We start from the raw sequence: 18339 nt of genomic DNA, 5'->3' as shown, positions 1-18339 counted from the left end.
TTTATATAAACATATGACAATCCGTGTTTCCATATCCATATCTTACATTGGTACGGCAATTATTGTTTCAGTAATGTTATTTTCCAATCGATTTTCGCACGAACTTTGTGATCAAATTTGACATAAAAAATAAAGAGAGATACCATTTTTTTCATTTGATCATAATGAAGATGAATGTCAACAATTTCTGAAAGTATCACTCACAAGCATTGAAATTCTAGTTGGATCTACATTTTGGGGGGATATGTGACATGTTCAACCCCCGTTTTGCAATATTTTGTTGTAAATGATTGCAGTATGTTGACATGGATACACTTAGACATGTTGCTGTCTTAAAATTTTACTCAATTAGCCTCGTCTTTTAACCAAATAGATCACATTATATGATATCCTTAGAATGTATCGCTTTTTGAATGCGAATAAGTCAAGTTAACATTTTTAGCAGGATTTTATACTTTGATTTGGTATTAATTAAATTAAATGATGCCAGTACTGTCAGAAATTTATTCCCTGCTAGAGACCTTCTTAACCTAGGTTTGGTATGCTATTTTTAGCAAAATTGGCCTATGAGTGCTTTCAAATACCTAAAAATTGTACAATTACTTCCTCTTGTGAGGTAATTTTATGATTTTAAACAGGAAAAAGGGAAAAGTTTCAGAAATTTACCCCAAAAATTAGACAGACTTGAGGTTTTTCACTATGGTCCTTCATATTTTTTTAAATCACCTTTTGTTACGTTTTAGCATCAACTGGCCTTCATAAAATCTTTATTACTGAACCAATTTTCAAAACATATTATCTTAATTGTAACAGCTAGTAGAACACAAAAAATATACGAAAACTTACGGTAGCACTCCACATCTAGGTGTGTAGTTTTGCATTTTGCCCCCCTGTGAATTTTTCATATATGAGAGCTAGTGGGCAATAACATTCATTTTTAGATAGCTGAGGATTAAATAAGTCTTCATATTGGGTTTATATGAACATCAAGATTATGTTATGAATGTAATTTAGGCTGTTTTATGTATGTCAGTCGTATTTACATATCCAAAAAAATGAATTGTCCGGCTCTTATTGTAATGTTGTTTCCCAACTTTTTTTTGCACGAACTTTGTGATTTTATGTAACGAAAAAATGGGACGAAAGTCACCCGTTTTTCATTTGATCATTGGGAAGATTAATGTCAACAGTTTCTAAAAAAGTATCACTCACAGGCATTGAAATTCTAGTTAGATCCAAGTTTTGGGCGGATATTTGACATGCTCAACCCCCCCTTTTGAGACAAATAAGTTCTCGTTTTTTAGTAAATGTTATTCCTGAGATATTGTTTGGTTAATACTTTTAAAATGCGAACGTATTACAGAAACGATTAAAACTGTTCCAGACAAATATAACCACATGGATTTTGTACGATTTACATCAATGTCTGTTGGTCTATAACCAACACTGTGGCTGTTTTAAATGCCATATCATGTAAAAAAAAATAGAAACATATTATTGGATGTGATGGGTACAAATAAATCACGAAATTGAATGTTTTACAAATGACAAAATGTTGAAGGGTTGTATGTAGACCTCGCAAAAAACTCAAAATTATTTGATTGATATGGTAGTATCCATTTTACCAAATCACAAGAGTCTCATTAAAAACAAAACATATTTTTTTTGCAGGGAATTCACATCGTATTGGCAGGAGGAGGAGGATGCGGCAAAAGCGCAACAGCTAACACACTTTGCGGGGAAAATTATTTCAAATCAAAATGTTCAACTTTTCCAGTGACGAAATGCTTTCAGAGGAAAGTTGTTTTAAATGCAGCAGATCACACACAACTGGTCATCGTGGATAGTCCAGCCTTGTTTGACATTTACGACGATGAAAACATTGTATCTAAAGAGCTCGCGTTATGTCTGGATTTAGCTTACTCCAAAATCGACATTTTACTGGTGGTCGTACCACTGAATGAGCGTTTTACAAGTAAGGATAAAGAATTATTCGAGCAAATTGAAAGCGTGTTTGGGAATTCTATTAGAAAAAATATAGTGGTTTGTTTTTCATACGAAGACGAACTTAAAAAGAAAAACGTTAATATGAACAGCTATTTAGAACGCTCTCCAGCTATTCTTGTTGATTTAGTTAAAAGATATGATTACAGATACTTACCAATTGACAATACTCAAAATAGTGATCAACAACGACAGAACATGATAGGAATATTAATGAAACTGATAAAAGAATTCGAATACTGTTCATATACAATGAAAGATATGATTAAATGGAAAGAAAAGTTACAGAAAAAGAGACTCAAAATTGAACAACAGTTTGAGGATGATGAAAGAACTATCGCAAAGAAATATGAGCCCATAATAGGTTTGTTTTTAAGATGCAGTAAGGTTTCATCAAAAACATATTAGTGTGAAGTCTACATATAGCGAGGTTAAAAGACCGAGATCTGAGAACGAGTTATATAATAAAATGTACATCTACAATGAGCAGGAGGAACACACCAGCAAACTATATTTGCATGCAACTTGAAAATAAAATACACAAAAGTTCTGTTTTCTTACTACAAATCTCCTGTATGCAATCGAAAAACGTTTTTGTTTTATTTTGTACATGTTTGCAAATGATGATTTATGTTTCCGAAAACTGTTCAAAATTTTTCAAAGATAAACCAAGGGTTAAATATAAGTTTGTAATACCATCTACATGTATATAGGGAAATAAAAAACGACTATGCCTTCGTTTCCATTCATACATGTGCATTCTTGATTAATATTAAAGAAATATTAAAAGGAACTTCATTGAGTGAGCGAAAATCGAACAAACTACGAATTTAGTTTGTAGACTAGTTACAAATTTGATTAAAAGCATTTGATCGAAATCAAATTGAAATATAAGTACATTTTTCTAAGTAACATGACATGTATTTTAAAACTAGGTATTGAGAATATTAATGTACATCGAAGTTCTACATTTTTAAAAATTCACGTGTACAGTCTGTCGTTAAATTCTTCTTTTTATAGATATATTGTTTAAACTCCCGTACTCAGTTTCACATCTTTTTTTCTGTGTACAGCTTTGGTAACAATATAACCTCGGGTTTCAAAATATCCTATAGAAACCCCCTAAAATATTATAATGGTGCTTTGACATACCAAAGACATATGTTTATGATCTTGATTTTTTACTGCAATTCAATACAGGATTATTTAAATACAACTGTCAAATTCAAAAAAAATAATATTTTCGTATGTAACCGGATAAGGCGTACTATTACGTATATGATTTGATTGAAATAATTGCGCCTTAAATTAATAAATCATGTACAAATACGTGTATATGCAAATTTATGTGTAGCTTAGGGAATTTTAGGAATTTTTGGTCCTCAATGCTCTTCAACTTCGTACTTATTTGGCCATTTTACCATTTTATCAATTGAGCGTCACTGGCGTCTGGCGCAAATATCAAATTTCAATCCTGGTATATATGATGAGTGTATTTACATTGTACCTTATTTCACCATATGCTTTTAGTAATACTGTTAAACATTTTCAAAAAGAGGGGGTCTGAACATAAATGTTTTGGTAAAGACGTGCAGCCAGTATTTCAAATACTTATAATCAAATGATATTTATTTCTTGAGTTGATGATATTGTTTAAAAATTGCAACACGTTGTTTTCCTAGTGTAAATATTATCATAAAATTAAAGTATATTTTAGAATACAAAGTGAAATCACAAACATACTGAGGTTTGAAATGGCAAAATCAAAAGCTCAAACACAACAAACGAATAATGATAAACAACTGTCATATTTCTGACTACGTATAGGTATTTTCTAATGCAAATAATGATGGAAAAGACCTGGTTTTATAAGTAGCTGAACCTCTTACTTGAATGACAGTCGTGTTAAATTCCATTGAATTTACAACGATGAGTGAAAAACCCAGACATGATAGGTATTTTTGATAATAAATCTAGTATTTAGTAATAGCAAACGACCCTACAATGCATAAGTATCGGCATTGTATTGACAACGATGAGTGAAAAAAAAACCCAGGCATAATAGGTAATAATGTCAAATATGGATTCAGCAGTCAACCATATGTTTTCTTCTGAATCCCTTTAAAGTACACAGTCACGACGGTCTTGGTACATTCCGATAAATTTGTTTAGAAAAAGGACGAGACGTTATTTGACATACTCCTGGTTTATCAACATTTAACTCAGACAATGATGACATTTTACTAAGTCTGAGTAACATATATTAATTCTTACTCGAACTTTGTTAGAATTTCAATTTCCAGTGTTTTAATAATTAAGATTTAGCTGTCTCGAGTGGTATTGTTATTCGAAAAATCTAATACAAACATATGCTAGAAATCAAAAATCTGCTGAAAATGAAAATCCTAACAATGTTCGAGTAAGAATAAAAAATATACCTTGCTCAGACGGTCAAATTCAAAGAGCCCTTGAAGTTAGTCACTGTGTTGTAAATTCATTATTTCGCGTTAAACTTGTTGCAGTTGTGGAATTTTTATATCCCATATCCAGGTAGAATTGTTACATTGCTTTACAGCTAGGGAAGTTGATTACAAAAGTTTGGACTGTTAATGGACAAAACAACATCAATATATCTGCATGTGAATATCAAATGACCTGACTTCTTTTGACTTGTTTTTGACAAGTGTCTGAATTCACTCCAATTGATGTGAAAATAAGAAAGAGACACACATATCGTTCCCACAGAAATGACGACAATCTGTTAAAATCGTCTAAATCAGAATTCAACAAATATGTTTTTTTTTTTATACTTTAAGAGTATCAGTTCTTTTTTGTAGAACTAGGTAGGATTACATTATTTTTCATTGCATAAATTAAGGTTTCTAGTTAATTTCACATAACACTCGATTTCTTTACAAATAGAAATGATTATTATCATTTCATAGGAAACATTATATAAAATAGTGTTTATATCCAACTGATCACTATCAATATTGTCTTATCTTATATAGTCTGGACAGGCGAGGATTTTTGACCAAATTCAATAACTTGTACTTTATGACAAATCTTGGTCAAATCTGTGACATCAAACTCCCGACACATACTAAATTAGTGTTGGGATGGACAGTGTCAAAATAATGCAAAAAATATTTTTTGGTATTATAAAGTCACACATTGCGTGTTTCAAGTGATAGCATAATGGTGACAAAACATTTCTAGTGTGTTTCTAGAGGAATGTTTATATTTATTGCGCATCACTAGGAGTTTAGAAGAGAATATTCCGTTTTGAGGTGTTTATTCAAAACATTTTTTTCGTGACAATAAATGAAAATAGAATATTTATGGGTGCCCCTTTGGTTTGGCTTTGATAAATGTGATTAAAGGAAGTATTTTCTATAACTGTGTCCAAGTTTTTGCACGATTTGTTTTTGAATGAATTGACAAGTCTTTCAAGTCTTTTAAGCTAAGATAAAAATAATAAATGCATCAGTAATAAACTGCTGTTCGCAAATCATAAATCATGAACATTAAAATGGAACTCACACAAAAAAGAACTATAATTTACCAATGGCCATTTTCCTGACTTGGTACAGGACATTTTAAGAAAAAACAATAGGGGGTTGAACCTGGTTTTGTGGCATGCCTCAACACCCGCTTTTATGGCAATGCTAAGTAAAACATTAAATGACAACATAACATGACAGGACTACAATTCAAATAAACATGAGAACATATAGAACAGAGAAACACACGAATAATAGCTTACAAAAAGTACCAGGTTTTAAATTTGATACCCAGGCGTGCGTTTCGTCCACACAAGACTAACAAGTGACGCTCAGATGAAAAAAGTGTCAAAGCTAAAAGAAGTACAAAGTTGAAGAACACTGAAAACCAAAAGTTTCAAAAAGTTGTAACTTATACGGCTAGGGTTTTCTGTCTGCGATAAGTACGTGCTTATAATTTAGAATAATTGTTGCTTTTGCAAACTGTAAGTTTTATGAAATGAATATGTAATAGATATACATGGTAAAACCGAAGTGGTGATTAACTAGAGAACAAAAACGGAAACGTTACATAGAACAACCTAAACCAGCACATAAAAATACACAGCCGATTAACCAAAGCCATCAAAACCAACAAAATGACGTCACAATTGAATTTCTAAAAAGATAGAATTAGGATAGAATTTAAGATTAGATTTGTTAGACTGATTTAGCATTTATTAATAACAATGAAAATAATAACACTAATCAATATCAAATTTTAGTAGTAGTTAGATAATTTATTGTATTATCTAGCTATATCGGTGTTTCTTCTTAATGAAACTGTAAACCAAATATATCTTATAAATTACGTTGATCCAAACCAAAAAACTTATAAATGAACTGGATGATTAATTATCTTTACCAGAACACACGAATGCAACAGAAAAAAAAAAAAAAAGATTTATATCTACAAACATTAAGACATTTGACAAATTCCGATGAGAATAACAAATATAACGTCAAAACGAAATACTAAGTACATGAATTTGGGATTGAAAAGTACCGTGACACGATTTATATCAATCGGAAACAGTCACAATCGTCAATAAGTCACATTGGAAATTGAAAGATAAGACTACCTAATGAAAACCACCATCTAACACGTGGTAAAAATGTCCTTAGTTAGTTTGTGAACGACCAGCATGAATTTTAATTTTCAGAGGCCAAACAATGTTTTTTTTTATCGTACTTCTTTCATTTGATTATTTAATTGACAATAACAGTTTATCTTATTCTAGATGATTTGAAAAAGAAAGAGAAAAAACAGAGAACAATCGCAACCGAAAGACACGATCAATTCCCAAAATCGAAATTTGATGGTCATGGTTATAAGGGTATGTACTTTTCATGGTATTGTGATGTTACGCACGGTATTGCGTCGCAAGGCGCAACATGCCTGCTTAACAATATTAACGTCAAATACTTTGATATTTTATTTTTAAAAGCAAACTTGCGCTATTTTAAAAAAAAATATTGAAAAAAAACAAATAATGAAGATCATTCAAACTTTATTGTTTATGAGGCAATTAACTTCGTAAGGATCGTTTTTATTTTCCGATTGGTGATGAGGTGAAAACAAATGCATTTTTTCCAATTTAACTGTAGATAGAATGCATAACAAACTTTTCTAAAAAAACACCATTCTCGCTAGAGGGTCATATGAGAAAATAAAACAATAAAACTTAAAAATGATGTCAAGTTAAATATTTATAGATTATCGTTGATCATCTAAACGAAATGGATTTTCCCGCTTGAGCCGGAACGGCGAATTACACTCTATTTCTTTACAAATAGATCATAGGAAACATTATATAAAATAGTGTTTATATCCAACTGATCACTATCAATATTGTCTTATCTTATATAGTCTGGACAGGCGAGGATTTTTGACCAAATTCAATTACTAGTACTTTATGACAAATCTTGGTCAAATCTGTGACATCAAACTCCCGACACATACTAAATTAGTGTTGGGATGGACAGTGTCAAAATAATGCAAAAAATATTTTTTGGTATTATAAAGTCACACATTGCGTGTTTCAAGTGATAGCATAATGGTGACAAAACATTTCTAGTGTGTTTCTAGAGGAATGTTTATATTTATTGCGCATCACTAGGAGTTAAGAAGAGAATATTCCGTTTTGAGGTGTTTATTCAAAACATTTTTTTCGTGACAATAAATGAAAATAGAATATTTATGGGTGCCCCTTTGGTTTGGCTTTGATAAATGTGATTAAAGGAAGTATTTTCTATAAATGTGTCCAAGTTTTTGCACGATTTGTTTTTGAATGAATTGACAAGTCTTTCAAGTCTTTTAAGCTTAGATAAAAATAATAAATGCAACACTAATAAACTGCTGTTCGCAAATCATAAATCATGAACATTAAAATGGAACTCACACAAAAAAGAACTATAATTTACCAATGGCCATTTTCCTGACTTGGTACAGGACATTTTAAGAAAAACAATAGGGGGTTGAACCTGGTTTTGTGGCATGCCTCAACACCCGCTTTTATGGCAATGCTAAGTAAAACATTAAATGACAACATAACATGACAGGACTACAATTCAAATAAACATGAGAACATATAGAACAGAGAAACACACGAATAATAGCTTACAAAAAGTACCAGGTTTTAAATTTGATACCCAGGCGTGCGTTTCGTCCACACAAGACTAACAAGTGACGCTCAGATGAAAAAAGTGTCAAAGCTAAAAGAAGTACAAAGTTGAAGAACACTGAAAACCAAAAGTTTCAAAAAGTTGTAACTTATACGGCTAGGGTTTTCTGTCTGCGATAAGGACGTCCTTATAATTTAGAATAATTGTTGCTTTTGCAAACTGTAAGTTTTATGAAATGAATATGTAATAGATATACATGATAAAACCGAAGTGGTGATTAACTAGAGAACAAAAACGGAAACGTTACATAGAACAACCTAAACCAGCACATAAAAATACACAGCCGATTAACCAAAGCCATCAAAACCAACAAAATGACGTCACAATTGAATTTCTAAAAAGATAGAATTAGGATAGAATTTAAGATTAGATTTGTTAGACTGATTTAGCATTTATTAATAACAATGAAAATAATAACACTAATCAATATCAAATTTTAGTAGTAGTTAGATAATTTATTGTATTATCTAGCTATATCGGTGTTTCTTCTTAATGAAACTGTAAACCAAATATATCTTATAAATTACGTTGATCCAAACCAAAAAACTTATAAATGAACTGGATGATTAATTATCTTTACCAGAACACACGAATGCAACAGAAAAAAAACCAGATTTATATCTACAAACATTAAGACATTTGACAAATTCCGATGAGAATAACAAATATAACGTCAAAACGAAATACTAAGTACATGAATTTGGGATTGAAAAGTACCGTGACACGATTTATATCAATGCGAAACAGTCACAATCGTCAATAAGTCACATTGGAAATTGAAAGATAAGACTACCTAATGAAAACCACCATCTAACACTTGGTAAAAATGTCCTTAGTTAGTTTGTGAACGACCAGCATGAATTTTAATTTTCAGAGGCCAAACAATGTTTTTTTTATCGTACTTCTTTCATTTGATTATTTAATTGACAATAACAGTTTATCTTATTCTAGATGATTTGAGAAAGAAAGAGAAAAAACAGAGAACAATCGCAACCGAAAGACACGATCAATTCCCAAAATCGAAATTTGATGGTCATGGTTATAAGGGTATGTACTTTTCATGGTATTGTGATGTTACGCACGGTATTGCGTCGCAAGGCGCAACATGCCTGCTTAACAATATTGACGTCAAATACTTTGATATTTTATTTTTAAAAGCAAACTTGCGCTATTTTAAAAAAAATATTGAAAAAAAACAAATGATGAAGATCATTCAAAATTTATTGTTTATGAGGCAATTAACTTCGTAAGGATCGTTTTTATTTTCCGATTGGTGATGAGGTGAAAACAAATGCATTTTTTCCAATTTAACTGTAGATAGAATGCATAACAAACTTTTCTAAAAAAAACACCATTCTCGCTAGAGGGTCATATGAGAAAATAAAACAATAAAACTTAAAAATGATGTCAACTTAAATATTTATAGATTATCGTTGATCATCTAAACGAGATGGATTTTCCCGCTTGAGCCGGAACGGCGAAAGCAAGAAAATCAATCAAGCTGAGATGACTAATGATAACCTGTTTATCGTTATTTCACCTATGACGACGTTGCCCATTTCATGCCTATTTTATTAGCATGTGCCTCCTATGTTTCTTGCGATAATTTTCCATCACTAATGGTTTTATTTTACAAATGAGTATATTTTTAAGACCATTGTTCCTCAGATTCTAATCAAAAAAGGGGTTTTATAATTGCGTGAAAACTTTTTTCCATAAGAAACTATTCCTTGTCCATCCCTCTTCCCCCTCTTCCCTGTGTCTATAAAAGGTCCATCATTATGTGTGCGTGTTTATTCAATCTAATTATTATTTTAATTCAGCAGAACTTTTTTTGAATGAACATTTCCCGGCATCATTTCAACTGCTTACTAGACGGAATAGTTTGTTTTCATATAAAAAAACGCCTCTGTGCAGAAACGTCTAAATGACGCCATTGGACATAATGGCTAGACATAGGGAATGCTTACCGAAAACAGTTGTTAGGTCATGATGTTTATGAAAACACCCGAATCCTTTAGCGATTTGTATCAAATTATAGTTTGTATCTTTTAAATATGTTTATTTTGTATCATAAATGCATATTTTCTGTTTATAATAGATATTTTACATTAAGTAAATGAAAAAAAATAACGATCGGCCATAGGGGCTAGACATGCGATTTATTTAAATTCTGCTTCATGAAAAAGTGTTTTTTTTACATTTGAAACTTTATCAGGACTTTCCATTTAGTAGAGTTTAAATATAATTTGATAACATTATAGTGATACCTAGACAGGCTACACGCTCAGAAGCATAGTTCGAGGGCCTTGGTTGTTCCCCCTCTTCCTGCGAAAATTGTGTTGTTTATTTAGGGAATCACTAAGATATGACTAGAGCGGGACCCAACTTAGGTCAGTCAGCTCCCCCGTTTATGAAAAGTTCTTGATCCACCAATGAGTAGTTCAAAATTTACGAAGCCATATGAAGCAACTCAATTTTTATGAACTGATTTTACACCATCACAGTGTGAGTGGGGTAGTATTACACGAATATATTGCCCTGGTGAAGTAAAATGCCTTTAACTCTGCTGTTGTCGTCGGTAGCTGTAAGCAATGTATAGAGCTATTTTCAATTATAGTTTACCATAAAGGGGCGACCATTACTAACTTAGGATATTTTACAAGAGGAAGGGGGTATAGACATCTTTTGAAAATGAGAAGGCTAACATTATGTAAAAAAAAAAAATCAGGCGCAGGAACATTTAAAATCAAAAACAAAAATGAAAGCAAATTTCGTTTTTATTTATGTATTTTTTTTGGTTTCTCAAAAAAAACCGAATGAACGTAAATATATACGGTAAATTCCTTAAATCCTAACATCCTATGATTTACGGATAAAATATCTGTAGAATTACGTTGGCATTCGAGAAATATGTTTGAGAAGCAGTGATTACAACAAAAATGTAGGCTAATGACTATGAGATAGTTTAACGACCATAACCTTTGAAAAGTGTGCATCCCAAAGTCAACATGTGAATATTGTCAGGAATGAATGTTTGCAAATATTCTAGAATAGACTTTTTGGACTTTGATGATTCTTTTAAATACATCTATAGTTGAGTGTGCTGTAATAATTTAATTTGTATCTCGTGTTAGTGTCGTTCAGGATATTTTTCTTGATTATTATATTACACCTCTTTTTGTAAGTGATTCATAATAAATTGCTAAGAATTTTGCTATATTTCGCAGCTCATCAGAATTCTTCTTACCCTATTTTATAATATACTAGTCAACAAAAGAAACAATACACGATTTTCTTTTCAAATTAAAGATGAAGTTGTCCTTTTACTGGACCAATATCGAAGGTAGTAATATTTAATGACAATGGAAATATAAATCCGTTGATCAAATTTTTTTTTGCTTTCATGACGTCATTTGGCGAAATTTTAATTTTTTGACAAATGTGACATAAAAAAAAAAAAGTAAAAACACAAAAATACCGAACTCCGAGGAAAATTCAAAAAGGAAAATCAAAAATCAAAAGGCAAAATCAAAAGTCCAAACACATCAAACGAATGGGTAACAACTGTCATATTCCTGACTTGGTACAGGCATTTTCTAATGTAGAAAATGGTGGATTGAACCTGGTTTTATAGCTAGCTAAACCTCTCACTTATATGACAGTCGCATCAAATTCCATTAAATTGTCAACGATACATGAACAAAACAAACATACTCAAAGAGTAAAAATGTCAAAAATAGGGGTACAACAGTCAATATTGTGTTATCATCTTAATATCTCTACATAAACAACAAATGTAACAAAGAAGCACAAAAAGGCATACATTAATTTAACATTCTCATTTTGCTTTTCTTATACGGCTGAATTTATCTATGTAAAGTCTACCCATAATGATAGAATGATAAAACGACAATTTGAAAAACAGAAGTTCCAACTAATGATGTCAACCTCTCATTTAAAGATAAACATTGTGTTTTCCATCAATTATTTTTTTTTAAATCGTACAGTTTCTTTGTTTGTAAAGCAAAGTTCGGTCCAGCAAGAAATCGTTAAAATGTAAACATCATCAAATGATTCACCATTGACATTAAGTGTTAAGTGAAGTTAAAACAACCAATTACAATCCTAAAAGTTGTCCGAAAGATGCCAAATTTACAATGTGTTGTTTTCATAACTAAAGCATTGATTTGAAACGAAAACTTTTTTTCTTCTTTTTTTGCGTTTTTTGAGATTTGAAAAAAACCACTTTTTATACCAAAAATAAAAAAAAAAAAATATTTCAACCCATTAGTTACAATATGAACATTACTTGATTAGCAGATTGAATATTTTGAAACAAATTTAAAAATGAATTTAGTACTTTGAAAATTGTTTGTCGATTTTGTGTCCAACTTTCCGCTAAAATAATTTGCACCCTATGACCGTTAACACGGAATTTAGTTACTTTCCGACAGGTTTTGATTTTCATTACCATATGTGCATACATTACAAATGAACGCTTTTATTATTCGTTTTGTTTATTTTCTTTAGTTACATCTTCTGACATCAGACTCGGACTTTTTTTAACTGAATTGTTATGTGCGTATTGGTATGTGTTTACATTTCTACATTGGCTAGAGGTATAAGGGGACGGTTGAGATCTCATAAATATGTTTAACCCCGCCGCATCTTATTGCCTGTCCCAAGTCAAGAGCCTTTGGCCTTTGTTAGTCTTGTATTTTTTTTAATATTAGTTTCTTGTGAACAATTTGGAGTTTAGTAAGGCGTTCATTATCACTGAACTAATAAGTATATATTTCTTTAGGGGCACGCTGAAGGACGCCTCCGGAGCGGAAACTTTTCGCTACATTGAAGACCTTTTAGTGACCTTCTGTTGTTGTCTTTTCTATGGTCGGGTTGTTGTCTCTTTGACACACTCCCCATTTCCAGTCTCAATTTTATATCTCATTTTATTTTAATCTTAATACTTTTGATAAATTTCATTCTAAAGTCAGATCGTGTATCGTTTCTTTAGTTGACTAGTAAATTTCTAATATGTTTTAAGTTAATAAACATTTACATTTATTTTTTTCAAATAAAAAGAAATAAAAATGTTTGAATTTTCTTTTTTTGTTGATAATGCATCACAATATAACGCCAAATTTTACTTTTTTTTATCAAGAGGTGAATGTTGCAAAACCTTATCAAGTTCACTAATTGTCTTTAATTAATTAAATGGTGGCATTCGAGGGAGACAACACATATATACGGAATTGTTTTTTTGTAACATATGTCAAATAAAGCTAATATATGAATATTCAAATATCATTAATCAAAAGCATTTTAGAATAGCAATAAAATTGAGAATGGAAATGGGGAATGTGTCAAAGAGACAACAACCCGACCAAAATAAAAAAACACAACAGCAGAAGGTCACCAACAGGTCTTCAATGTAGCGAGAAATTCCCGCACCCGGAGGCGTCCTTCAGCTGGCCCCTAAACAAATATATACTAGTTCAGTGATAATGAACGCCATACTAATTTCCAAATTGTACACAAGAAACTAAAATTTAAATAATACAAGACTAACAAAGGCCAGAGGCTCCTGACTTGGGACAGGCGCAAAAATGCGGCGGGGTTAAACATGTTTGTGAGATCTCAGCCCTCCCCCTATACCTCTAACCAGTGTAGAAAAGTAAAAGCATAACAATACGCACATTAAAATTCAGTTCAAGAGAAGTTCGAGTCTGATGTCAGAAGATGTAACCAAAGAAAATAAACAAAATGACAATAATACATAAATAACAACAGACTACTAGCAGTTAACTGACATGCCAGCTCCAGACTTCAATTAAACTGACTGAAAGATTATGATTTCATCATATGAACATCAGGCACAATTCTTCCCGTAAGGGGTTTAGTATCATACCATCATAACATATATACATTTAATGAAAATTTACTTTTCATTTTTGTAATAACTTTCAGCAGTGAAATACGGTCTAGTTTTATCTAGCTCTAATTGTATAGTTTTATTGTTGATATTTACGCCCACATGAACCAAATGAAACTAGGTTTCGACTATACTCTATTAAAATTCACATTTATTCTTGACTGGTGAAAATCAGCATATCTAACTTAAATACATATTGATCTGACAAAATTTACGCTTATTTGGTAGTTTGATTCATTGCTGTGAAATGAAAGAACTTAATTTTACATGGGTCAGAATCAAAATGATTAGATTCAGAAAGGCATCTCATTTTTTTTTCAAATCAACTTGGATTTTCATCAATCTATGCAGCTAACATAGATATATTTTAAGCTTACTGAATCCACGATCATTTTGCAGTTTGTTGTATTGCTGTTAAGTTTAAGATTTATAGAAATCTAGGTAAAAAAAGCTAGGATTTGCCATATGAAAGTACGCTTTAATTGTTTTAATAACTTTTTTCAAATCAACTTGTATTTTCATCACACTATGCAGCTATCTTAGCAATGTATTGATCGTACTGAATCACAGGTCATTATATAGTTTATCGTTTTGCCGTGAACTTTAAGAATGAGATTAATCTAGGTAAAAAAAAGCTAAAATTAGCAATTTCGGACAAAATAGAGATAGTACACTTTAATTTTGTTAATAACTTTTTAAAATCAACTTGTATGTTCATCAAACTATGCAGCTATATTAGGAATGTGTTGATCTAACTGAATCACATGTCACTAATCAATAGTTTTTTTGTTTTGCTGTAAAATTTAAGAAGTAGATCAATCTAGGTAAAAAAAGCTAGAATTTGCAGTTTGGACAAAATAGATAGTACAATTTAATTGTTTTAATAACTTTTTCAAATCAACTTGTATTTTCTTTTTTTTAAGAAGTAGATCAATCTAGGTAAAAAAAAGCTAGAATTTGCAGTTTGGACAAAATAGAGATAGTACACTTTAATTGTTTTACTAACTTTTTCAAATCAACTTGTATTTTCATCAAAGTATGCAGCTATCTTAGCAATGTATTGATCTTACTGAATCCCAGGTCATTAATCTATAGTTTATAGTTTTGCTGTAAATTTTAAGAATTAGATTATTCTAGGTAAATAAAAGCTAGAATTTGCAGTTCGGACAAAATAGAGATAGTACATTTTAATCTTTTAAATAACTTTTTTAAATAAACTTAGATTTTCATCAAACTATACAGCTATATTAGTAATATATTGATCTAACTGAATCCCAGGCTGTTAAGTAGTTTGGTGTATTGCTGTCAAATGTAAGATTTATATTAATCTGGGTAAAAAAGGCTTGGATTTGCAAATCTGGACAAAAGTCAGATGGTACACTTTAATCTTTTTTTTTATTTTTTTCAAATCAACTTTGATTTTTATCAAACTATAAAGCTATCTTAGTTATATAATGATCTAACTGAATCACAGGTGATTATGTAGTTTGGTGTTTTGCTAACAAATTTAAGATGTTTTTTAATCTAGGTTATAAAAGCTGCGTTATTAGAAATATATTTTTCCTTTTAATTTTGGAAAAAAGTATATAAAATATAATTTCTTTAATGTTTTATTCCTTTTTGATAATCTTTTATATAAATATATCAAAAAGGGATGAAACATTAAAGAATTATTAAAATAGTTCTTCTGATTTGTGGATTTAGAAAGCAAAACCTCCTGCTTAGGGCAAACTTATTAAAAAAATCACATCTACCAGAGAGTTTAAAATTTTAAATAACATTCATTCAAAGTTGCAACACCTGTTAAATCTAACTCGTAGGGCTTTTTGAATTCACTAGATAAGTAATACAAGAGTTTAAGAAAAGTAGGGCTTTCTTTTTACCTGTTAAAACTCACTTGTACTGATGTTGTTTAACAATGTTTAATTGCTATGTCATTAAATTTGAAAAAAAAATATTTTTAGATTTGATTAAAATAATTTTTTAATGCAACAAAAAGGGGCACTCGCCGTCAAATTCATGGTCACCGATTTGACTCAAATTCTCATATTTGATTTATAACAATGTAAAACATTTATCCACACTATGAAAAGTATAAAATAAACAGTTTACAGAGCATGGGGTAGATACAATATAGGTTCGTTTCATGTGTATTTTAGTCCAGACGCCAGCTAATCAACTATCGATTTGACCTCAGATGACCATATAAGCGATGTAAACATCACTAAAGATATGAATAGATTAAACCAACACGTGCAATTGGAATTTTATAGGTCTGTTTGATTTAATTTATAGATTAAAAATATAAGTTTCTCATTGCTTTTAACCGCATAAGAATGATTTTATATGCATTGAATTAGTAATCAAATGATTTACCGTAGTTTCACTTTCATTGTTGACATTCTTTTTCTTTAAATAACTAGTACACATACAATGCATGCGTTGTCAATCTCTAGCTAGGGGTTAAATTGAAGTCCACATGAATACGGATTTAAAGAGGTCAGCTCATTCACTTGCAAGTGAAAACCTAATTTTCAATGTTTCTTAGTGTAATTTGACAAAATTGAACTTTTTTGGCTGCAAAACTCGAATTGTTATTTCACTATTTTACTTTCATTATTGATTGAACAAAAAAAAGTCACACTTTAGATTATTCATATTTCTCGTAGCTAGTGCCCATTTAAGGCCTCGGTCACACCTTACCGGATAGCACGATCGAAAGACTAACGGATAAGAATTAAAGTTATTCTTTAACAAAATTGTTATCCGTTGGTAGTCCGTTGATGTACTGACCGAATAAAACAGACGTGTAACAAATGCATAACGGACACACATCGAATATGCAACGTATGAGAAACGGAAACGTACCGGACAGAACGGATGTCGAACGTACATCCAACGAACGCGTACCGCCTAAAACTCATAACTCACGGAAGCGTACCGGATAAAACTGATGAACAAGATATACCGACAAATTAAAGGCGACAATACTAATACATGTAAATCGCATATATATTCAAAATCTTTCTGTGTAACTGGTTTTGGTTTGTTCTTCAAAATGCCACCAAAAGGCAGTGTTTTGCCTGAATAACAGCTGTTTGGTTATGAAGACGTACCCTTACACTAAGATCTATTATGAATAATAAGAATTCATGAACCTTACGAAATCTGACATACCAATAATTAGCATTTCCAACGGATGTATAACGGACACATAACATATACAAAACGGAAACCAAACAAAACGGACGCCTACTGGACGTTCAACGAACATTTCATCCGTGAGATGTCCGTTCAAATTTTTGAACATTCTTTAAAATCTCCTCCAGACAGATTAGACGTCGACGGATAAAACGTACGCCAAAAGGACATGCAACGAATATGGACAGACGTCTAACGGATAAGAACGGACGTCTAACGGACATGAACGGATTGAAAAAAAAGTTATCCGTTAGGCATCCGTTCGAGCTATCCGTTTTAAAGTGTGACCGAGACTTTAGGAATACATTACCTTTTTTTAAAGGTTATTTTAAGATTGTTATAAAAGTTCGTGAAACTTAATTCTTGTTTTAACAAAAAAAAGGTTGTTTTATTTAAGATTCAGAACTTTTTTTTAAATCAGATTGGATTGTAATGAAACGTTTCACCTATCTTTATTATATATTGATCATACAAAAAACAGGTTGTTTTGTATAATGGTGTTTTTCTGTCATATTTAATGATCTAGTTAATAAGTAATAACATTTTCAGTTTTGACAAAATTCAGATAGATACCTTTAATTTAGATATTTGAATTTGACATCAATAAACCAAATTACCAAATAACCTGGTTTTTTTTGTAAAAATGATATATAAAAAAGATAGCTGTAGATTTGAACAAAATCCAAGTTCCTATGAAATAATCTAAAGTGAACTATATGAATTTTGTCTGAACTGCAAATTCTAGATTTTCTACATCAATTTAATTATTAAATATGTCAGCAGTACTACAAATTACACAAAGTCTGGTGATTTAATAAGATCAATATATTACTAAGAAAGCTTTATAGTTTGATGAAAATCTAAGTTGATTTGAAAGGTTAAGAAAAAATTTCAAGTGTTCTATCTGAATTTTGTCCGAACTGGAAAACCTAACCTTTTTATTAAGTTAATTATTTTTTTCAATTTGACGAT

At 30.8% G+C, this 18339-nt stretch overlaps 1 protein-coding gene across 1 annotated transcript in view; it reads left to right on the top strand.

Annotated features, from left to right (window-relative positions):
• LOC134711851 (uncharacterized) overlaps positions 1 to 18339 on the top strand; it is a 63601-nt gene that overhangs the window by 5760 nt on the left and 39502 nt on the right. Inside the window, exons 2-4 of the mRNA XM_063572785.1 lie at positions 1672 to 2368; positions 6788 to 6883; positions 9183 to 9278. Of these exons, the coding sequence (XP_063428855.1) occupies positions 1672 to 2368; positions 6788 to 6883; positions 9183 to 9278 (889 nt within the window). The remainder of the gene's footprint in view (positions 1 to 1671; positions 2369 to 6787; positions 6884 to 9182; positions 9279 to 18339) is intronic.

This window comes from Mytilus trossulus, chromosome 3 (assembly GCF_036588685.1).
Source record: "Mytilus trossulus isolate FHL-02 chromosome 3, PNRI_Mtr1.1.1.hap1, whole genome shotgun sequence".
Classification (NCBI taxonomy): domain Eukaryota; kingdom Metazoa; phylum Mollusca; class Bivalvia; order Mytilida; family Mytilidae; genus Mytilus; species Mytilus trossulus.
Note: the sequence above shows the minus strand (reverse complement) of the source record. Positions and strands in the feature narration are given on the sequence as shown.